The following is a 9,147-nucleotide window of genomic DNA, read 5'->3' as shown; positions in this document are numbered from 1 at the left end:
GCCTTGAACGAGCCCGGGACGAGCGGGTTTGGCGAGGAAAGCGGCGTTTCCACGGGTCACAAACGCACTTTGAACTGGAGCCGGCAGAGCGGCGCTGACCCGAGCTGCTCCAGCAGCAAGGGCTGGGTCAAACCCATGGGGTGCGCCGGGCTGGGGGCGTGAAATCCCACGGCTTGGCTTCGTTGTGACGGCTGAATGCGCCGGGATCCGCGGGGCGGGGAGCTGGCAGCGCCGGGCCCGGGGATGCTCGGCGTGCCGCGGGGGTGAAGGTGCAGCCGAGCCCCGCTCTTCCCCTGTGCCAGCAGACTTGGAACAGCCGTCGGCGCTGTGTGTGAGGCTGGCAAAGGTGTGTGTGTGTGTGCTCGGCAGCGGGAGCCGCTCCCCGGCCGCAGCCGGGCTCCGTGCGCGTCCCCTCCCCGGCGCTGCCTCCCAAAGGATCGCGGCACCCCCGGCCCTGCTCCCATGTCACAGCCCGGAGAGACGGCATGAAGAAATCCTCGTATTCAGGTGAGCCTCCCCCTGCTCTCGCCTCTCCCTTTGTGTCTGTACTTGGAAAGGGAAAAGGTTAAAAACCCCCCAGGTGCGACGCGCACCGTCCGTCCGGGCTGTGAGCGCTCTGCGGAGGGCGAGCAGCTGTTTCACTGTGAATAAAAGAGTGGAAAAGGCTTAAAAAGCAAAGCAAAGGCGGCGGGGCGGCTTGTTCCAGGCAGAGGCCGGCACTGGGGGCACGCACTTTGTTGTCGGCAGGCACCTGTGCCAGCACGGGGTGGTGACATCCAGCGTGACAGGGGAGCAGGGCTGCGTGTGACACTGCCTGCCCTGGGCGCTTCCACACGGGCTGGAAGGGATGGGACCCTCCTGCTGGGGGGCTCTGTGCTCCCTTCTCCCCCTCCTGGCTTTGCCAGGCGTGCCCTGTGCGGTGAGGGCATTGTGCCCTCTGCTCCTTGCTCCCTGCCAACACAGGGTGTGCAGCCATGCCTGGTGGCATTCCTCTGAATTCCCCGTGAGATCCAGCCCCAGAGAGAACAAGTCTCCTCTGAGAGGTGCCCTGCTCACCCCATGAAGCTCAGGTGCCTCTGGCAGCTCCTCCAGCTGCTGGACTTTGCTCTGCAGCTGATTTCTGCTCTGCTCCAGGCACTGTGCTCTGCAAGCCAAGTTCTGCCCTGGCTGTGCCCTGGCCACTGTGGGCACGTGGGTCATCATGTCAGCGTCCTCCTAATGCCCCAAATCGTGGGTCTGGCCACCCCTCAGGGTGCTGGTGGCAGCTGCCACTCACTTGAGCCACATCATTGCCACAGGACTCTGCCCGAGCTCATGGGCCACAGGAGCTGGGGCTTTGGCTTCTCTCAGAAAATTCACTCTGCGATGCTGCTGCCTGTTTATGGTTAAAATTAATTAGCAGTGTTTCTCTCTGGGACATTTTTCTTCTCTCATTAGCGTTGCTAAATGGGCTGCCGGGAGGGTTTATTGGGGTTTTTGTGTGCCGGGAACCTGAGACAGTCTGAGTGTGATGATTAGCACGTTGTAATGGATTAAACTGGGGAGTAATGGTTGTGCACTGTGTGCAGGGAAACCTGTTATTTGTTGTGGCCTCCTGAGGTGGTTGGAGCAGGGAGGAGCAGAGCAAGGAGAGGTGTGGATACAACTGTACATTTCTGTACAACTGCATAGAGAAATGTCACAGCACGTGCCACAGCTGAGACAGCACGAGGCACAGAGTGTCACTCTACAATTTCAGAAGGCTCAAACCCATACAGAGTAACACCAGACCTTTCAGAAGGCTGCAAGCATCTGCCCTTCTTGTTCTTTATCCAGCCTTTTACACCCCTGATGTTCCTGCAGTGCCCTGTGTGCCCTCTGCTCCCTTTGGTGGCTGCTCAGCACACCTGGGCACCCCATGGCTCATTGCTGCCAGTGCTGCTCACCTGCTGCTCACAGCTGCACCCACTGGGGATGAGGCTGGGCCACAGCCCATCCCAGAGACCCCAAACTGTGCCACACACAGCCCCATCCCAGAGACCCCAAACTGTGCCACACACAGCCCCATCCCAGTGACCCCAAACTGTGCCACACACAGCCCCAGAGACCCCAAACTGTGCCACACACAGCCCCAGAGACCCCAAACTGTGCCACACACAGCCCATCCCAGAGACCCCAAACTGTGCCACACACAGCCCCATCCCAGAGACCCCAAACTGTGCCACACACAGCCCCAGAGACCCCAAACTGTGCCACACACAGCCCCAGAGACCCCAAACTGTGCCACCCAGAACAGCTGCCAGCTCTGTGGCCTGGTGTTGTGACTCCTTGCAGATGATGCCAAGGCTCCTCAGCTCTTTGCTTGTTTGGGGTGGAGCTGGGCACTGCAAAGCCCCTGAACAGTCTCTGGTCAGTGCCCAAACCCTCGGTGGTACAGCTGAGCTGACATCTGGGCACTACCTTTGCTCCAAAGGGGCTGTGGTTGTCTTTTGGAAACACTGCTGTGAGATGTCCCTGGTGCAGCTGTTTAAACAAAAAGAACACAAGTGCCATGCCCAGAACACACTGCTGGGAAGCAACAGGAGAGTTTACACTCCTTACAAACACCTCACACCTTGCAAAGAGCACGGGCTGAGCTGCTCTGGCTTGCAAAGGCTTCACTTTGGGGGCTGCCCCCGATAAATCTCCCTGCTCTATTGGGCAGAAAGTGGAGGAATCACCCATGGCGCTGGGGAGGCCACCTTGGAGAGCTGCCACCCCTGTGAGGTGGAGCCAGCCCTCCGTGGCTGGCGTGTTCACAGCTCAGGGCACAGCCATGGTCACTTGCTTTGGGGAATTTCCCTGGGAATCCAGATTGCTTCTCCAAGACGTGGATGTGCAGGGTGCTGTAGAGCCTCTGGGCTCTCTGCTGTCTGTCAGGGGAGCTGGGCGTGTGACAAAGTGACTTCTCAGCTGCAAAAGCTGATGCTAACAGCCTCTGGCAGGCTGGGAATGCAGTGCCTGGTTGAGAAACTCCTGAAAATGATGACAAAGGAAAAAATGAACATCTAAACACCTTTTAAAGTTATGTACTTGTTATATCTGGCCTGATTTGTCCCTCTCTGGAAGACTTTGGATCTCTTTTTGTGGTCTGGGACCCCCTGAACCTTGTTTGACTTCCCAGGGCTGATCCTCCAGCTCCATCCTCCTCCATGGGCACAGCAATGCTCTCCTGTTGGGCTGTCCCCTGCCCCAGGCAAGATTTACCTTCCCTGAAGCACTTCAAGAGCAATCCCAACCCATCTGCTGTGACTCCTGAGCACACACCACGTAGGTGGGTCGGGATGAAGAGTTTACCTTGGCGTGCCTCACCTCCTGGGAGCAGAGAGGCTCAGTGAGACCTTTGTGCCGTAGCCACGGGCACGTGTGGCTCATCCTGGCACTGCTTTTGTTCCTGAGAGCATGAAACAAGGATTTTACACAGCAATAACTTCTACTGAAGCCAGCCCTTACATGTGTGCCTTGGGGATGTCTGTTATTTCAGTTGCTGAAGGCAAACTTGCCCTGGAATACTACTTTTGAAGGATTTTTTGATTCTCACTTTCCATTACTCAAGCCCAATTTCATAGGCCAAAGAAGCAATAGACAGGATCTGTGATAAATGACATGATGATTTTTAGGTATTTGCAAGGATGGTGTGAGTGGTTTTGGCCAAGGATGGTTTCAGTTTCAGGTTTATGTGAGATGCTGGCACTCACTAAAACAAGGATCACCAGAATTACAGTACCACCAGAATTATTCATAGTGGTTATGTGTCACCCACCCTTACCTGAGTGCAGACTCCTAATTTATTGCTTAGGCACTTAAGGAGAAATAACTCTTCATATATAGCTAAAGCTATAGGAAAAATTACAGGAAGAACAGCAGGGCTGAGATTCCATCACTGAAGGAGGACTTTCCCATGTTGTGACTCATAAAATGATTCCCTATAAAACATGGGAAATAGACTATAAATCAAATTGGATTTGCTGGTGCTGCCTAGAGAATTTGTGGCTGCCTCATCCCTGGAAATCTCCAGCCAGGCTGGATGGGGCTCTGAGCAAGCTGGTCTTGGGGAAGGTGTCCCATGGCAGGGATTGCAATGAGATGAACTTTAAGGTCCATTTCAACCCAAACCGTTCTGTGATCCCATCTCAGCTGGGCAGCTTTGGGGAAGCAGCTCTGTCCTGATGGTTGGTGTGCAGTGGGCCAGGGTCCCCTCCTGGCCAGCCCCACCGTGTCCCTGGAGGTGGCACCACGGGGCTCCTGCAGATGCTGTGCACATCTGGGCAGGTGTGTGGGGGGTTTGTGCCCCACCAAAGGGCTCTGGTTGTGCTCCAGGACATCCAGGGAGGGAAGAGAAGCACGGGAGCTCCTGCTGGGCTGGCCAAGAGCTGTGGCAGCACAGGGACACGTGTCACAGTGAGTCCTCAGCCAGCACAGGGAGGGAGGGAGTTCATCCCAGCAGCACTGCACAGACTTGGCCCCCCAAAATTATCCTCAAGGGCTGTCACTGGCTGTGGAAACCCGGGGCACAGGGAATATTTCTCTGCCTGCTCTGGGGTGCCCTGACTCCCAGGGCAACACTGACTTTAATCCTCATTCATGGAGGAAGTTTCCTGGACTCCTAGACTAGAACTCACAAAAGTGTGAAATAGATTGTACAGAGCAGTGTAGGTGGATCACTGGGTGAGAAATTTAGGGTTTGGGATTTTTCGTATGTTGTGGATGGAAGCAGGATGGAGGGCACAGGGTGTTGTCCTGGGTTTCTCCTTCATGCTTCTTCTTCCTTCTTCTTCTTCATGGGTTTGGGTGGCATTTTGTAATTGGGCAGAAAAGTCCTCATTGCAGCTCTTTGGGATCAGTTATTGGGTTAAAAGGGAAAATAATCTATGTGTCAGTTTTTAATTGGAGAGTTTAGTCTTAAAAGACCTTGGAACAAGAGGTTGTGAGCCATTTTGTGCCTTGCTGATGAAAAGCTGCCAAACTCACAGTAGTGAGACTGTTTTATTGATAAGAAATAATAAACACCCGAGTCTGAACATGAATTACTGTCTCAGGTGCCTTCAATCCAGACCCAGAGAAACACAACTGGGACCCCCACAACTGGCCAAGTTCTGTCTGTTGGGGGGGCCTCGGTCCATATCTGGCTGTAGCTGGTCTGAAATGGGCTGAAAAAACTGAGATTGGATCTTTTTCAGGCTGATACTGCAGAGAGAGACCTGGTGTGGTTCCCTCAAAGGCTTTTAACCACCCTGCCATAAAAGCTGCTGGGTGGGGCAGGGATGACCCCGAGTCTGCAGAGCCCATTGTTTGCTCCTGAACCCGACCCCATCTCCTGTCACTGAACTGGCACAGTCTGTGTCTGAGCTGGGGAAAAATGAAAAGAGTTGTTAGACCTGATTTTTTGTATTTTTTTTCCTCCAGTTCACTGGCCAAAGTGCAATATGAAGGAAAAAATACTGCTTGGATCCAACAAAAACATTCATTTAATTTTAGACTGTCATTTGGAACAGAAATTCAAAATATTTTGTTTTGAAATACATTATAAAAAAAAAAGCCATTGTTGTTCAGCTCAAACTCTCAGCTAGCTCTTACTCCCCAAAACTTGCATTGCTGGGCCAGTGAGATTGAGGGGGATGTGAAAGGGAGAAAAAGGGTGAGGAGAGAATTTTGGAGCCCATGGCAATGCCGTGGTGGAGTGATTCCCCAGCAACACCTGAGGCTGTGCAGGGTGTGTGGGTGCTCTTGGTGTGGGGTTGTGGTGCTGTTACCTGGTGCTGCTGAAACAGCAGGAAGGAAAATCCCCAGGACTATAAAATGAACTTGTTTTTTAATAATCCCAAAACAGCAGGAGGCTCCTGCACTGACAAAGGGCTTTGCACGATTTTCAGGATGCTGAAAGCTCTGCAGGTTGGCTGGGTCAGCTGCCAGGAATGATCTGCATCACTCAGATCCACGTGAAAGCTGCTTGATACCAAACATCCACAGCTCCTCATCCTTGCTTTGAGCCCCATAACAAACAAAATGCTGTTCCTGCGTGGCAAAGCCTTGCTCTTTTTTGGACAATCACATCTCCAACGTGTCCATACTCACTGTCTCATTTTTGAACCAGTGAGGAGCAGCTCACTGCTGATATTCACAACAGTTACACATTTCTCTGGTGGGTTTCCACCCCAAACTCCCTTAATTTATTTACTGTTTTTAACCCCTTGATCCATCACATTGTGCTGCTCCCTGCTCTGCCACTTCCCCGTGGCTGCACACATGCAGGACAGTGAATTTTGATGTTCCCACTGGCTGGTGCCCAGGGATTGTTGCTTGAGCTGTAACAACATTCCAAGATGCTCAGAGAGAGCAGCCACCTTTGTGCAGAGTGCTGGGGGATCCAGGGACAAGCAGGCATGTCCTTCCCACCCCACACCCCTGAGTTTCTGGTGTGTGGCAGAGGAAGAGATCCTATTTTTGTATTCCTGTAAGAACAGGGAAGTGCTGTTCCCAAACCACCACTGACCAAGAGGCAGCACTGCCCAGGTCGGCACTGTGTAGTTAATACCTAAAACAACGAACCATTCTTCTGACTGCTTTTAAAAAGTTGTATTCTTCAGAGAATTTGATTTCTAATCTGCCTGTCCTCTCTTGTGGTAGTGAAGCCTGTAATTTTCTTGAGTGTTACAGATTGCTGTAACCTCTGCTGGATGAAAGCACCTTGATCCTTGGACAGACTGTTCTGCAGGGCCTCACAGAGGGTTTCTGTGGCTTAGCAGATATCAAGAGCTGTTGATGGCACTTGGCATCAGTCCTGGCAGACTTTCCTCAGCCCTTCCTTGCTGCAAAACCCGAGGTGGGACCGTGAGAAGTCCAATCTAAAGGCACAATTGTTTCATTTTATTCCTGTGCTGACAGAATATATTGCCAGAGATGTAAATGCAATGTGCCATCACATGTTTCTGCTGGCTTGTGGTGATTGATGGAACCTTGGTAATGAAAAACCCTCCTGTGGCAGCACTGTGCTCTGCTGGGGTGGCCAGATCAGGGGTGTGATGGGTTTGGTTGGGTGTTCTGCTCCTTCCAGGCTTGGTGGCCTGTGTGGGCAGGGGTAGAGCTTTGCTCCAGGTAGGAAAAACATCCCAACATCTGTTAGAAAACAGTTTGGAGAAGCAAGGAAATCCAGCCTGGGGAGAAAGACAAATAACAAACCACAACACGCAGACGTTTGCAGAACATAATGAAAGGTCCTGTGGGGCCCAGTGGGGTGATTTCTGCTTCCCCAAACACCCATCCTCTCCCTGTCACCACCTGGGCTGAGCAGGGAATGGGGAGATGCTGCTGGGACACCCCAAAAAGCAGAGCTGACAGCGAGTGGGGTGCTTTGACTGCACCTCTTAGACCAGGGGTGTCTTGGGGTTTGCTGCACAAGGTGTGATCCAAATCCAAGGAAACATCTGGAGAAGGGGAGAGGGCTTTGTATTGCAGTGATTGGTGGGGATTTAACCCCTGGGAGCTCACAAAAAGCAGGCAGAGGTGACCTGCAGGGGACACCTGTGCCTTGGGGTGTCACAGCCACACCAGGGGGTTGCCCTGGCATCCTGAGGAAAAGCAGCTGTGCTCCTGCAGCCCTGGCTCCCCGTGGGATCACAGCAGCACTGGCGTGGTGGGAGAGGCAGCTCAGCCCCCGGTGACTCAGCCTGTTCCCACAGTGAGTGGCTGGTGACAAGGACAGCCCAAGGCACCCTTTCAGGGTCTGTTTCCAGAGGGGACAGCCTGGGAAGCTGCTTCCTGCTGTATCTCTGCTCAGGTGAGCCTCTCACGGGGCTGGAATCCTGGGGGATGGCACCAGAGCCTGGGAAAGGAAAGGTTTTGTCCAGTGCTGTGACATTTGTGAGGACAGTGACTGTGCTGGGCAGGAAGGGGCTCCTTGGGAAGTTCTTGCCTGAGTTTCAATGTTGGTCACTGCACTGCACTCTGAAGCACAATATCAGTCATTTCCATGACCTCAGCTTCTCATTTCAGGTTCAAATCTGATGGCCAGGGCATGTCACTGTCCCCTCCATTTCCCTCAAACACTGTGGGAAGGCAGCACAGTGTCTTCACACTGTCTTTGACAATGTGAAGACACTGTGCTGCCTTCATTGCTCTCTGGTCAAACAGATGGAAGTTAAACTGGAGGGATGATTGCAAGTTGGAACTAGCAGCAAAAGGGTTTTTTTTCCTTGCCTTTGTCCATGCCAGATGAGTATTATTTACAGGAAACACTTTGTACAGCTTCAAGATTTGTTTAGAGAAGGAGTGTAGGGGAGGAGACAGCTAAAGGCAGAATGGAAATTAAAAAGGTCACAGTAATGCTCCAGAAAATCCATAATTTCCTGGAGTGGGAGTGCTGCTATTCTGGGGACTGAGGGAAGAGTGGAGCTCAGCTCCAGCTCCTGGGGGAGAGTGTGCTGAGGGACAATGTGCCTCCCTTTGGGACAGGCTTGGCCTCATGGGGCTGAGCCCAGAGCAGCTGTGGGACAGAGGGTCCCTGACACTGCCTTGTTCCCTCGGCTCATCCCGAGTCACGTCCCTGGTGGCCCTGCCAGGGAATCTGGGAACACTCCCAGAGCAGCCCCCGGGGCACGTTTGCTCCAGCCCGATGTTATCCCGGGAAATGGGGATTGCCTGCAGCTTTGTGTGATGGAGAGAGTAAACAAAGGAAGCAGGAGGAGATGCCCTGAGCCCTGTGGGTGACTCAGTGCTGAGCTGTGAGTGCCTGGGCACGTACAGAGAGGAGCTGCTGGGGGGAACAGATCTTGGAGCAGGACGAGTCAGGACAAGGGACTTGCACAGGACAGCCAGGGGGGTGGCAGGGGGTGCTTGGGGGAGCTAAAGAGGCTGGAAGCTCTGGTTTGCCTGCTGGAAAGGCTGAAAAAGAGCAAATGTCACCCACCCTGGCTGGTGGGAGCCCTCAACATGGCTAGGTTGAGATGGGGAACTGGAAAGGTCTTTGAGAAAGGTCACCCTTTGATCTCTGCATTTCCACTTCTGTCACTCTCCCAAGATGACTTTCAATTAACTTTCAAACTTAAAAGCAAAATCTAGGTACGTTTTAATCAGTAGGAATGAGGATGGAACATAATTCTTTTCATAATTTAATCTGAAGCATTGCAGTTG

The 9,147-nt window shown here is 52.9% G+C and overlaps 1 protein-coding gene across 2 annotated transcripts in view; it reads left to right on the top strand.

The window, feature by feature from the left end:
* The first annotated feature begins 422 nt into the window (after positions 1-422).
* SEPTIN9 (septin 9) overlaps positions 423-9,147 on the top strand; it is a 129,442-nt gene continuing 120,717 nt past the window's right edge. Inside the window, exon 1 of one of the 2 annotated variants that reach the window (XM_064395343.1) lies at positions 423-507. In XM_064395343.1, the coding sequence (XP_064251413.1) occupies positions 486-507 (22 nt within the window). In that variant the 5' untranslated portion in view covers positions 423-485. The remainder of the gene's footprint in view (positions 508-9,147) is intronic. The other variant, XM_064395345.1, reaches the window with a different exon arrangement.

This window comes from Passer domesticus, chromosome 20, assembly GCF_036417665.1.
Source record: "Passer domesticus isolate bPasDom1 chromosome 20, bPasDom1.hap1, whole genome shotgun sequence".
Taxonomy (NCBI): domain Eukaryota; kingdom Metazoa; phylum Chordata; class Aves; order Passeriformes; family Passeridae; genus Passer; species Passer domesticus.
The sequence above is the reverse complement of the archived record's forward strand: the minus strand, read 5'-3'. Positions and strand labels throughout refer to the sequence as shown.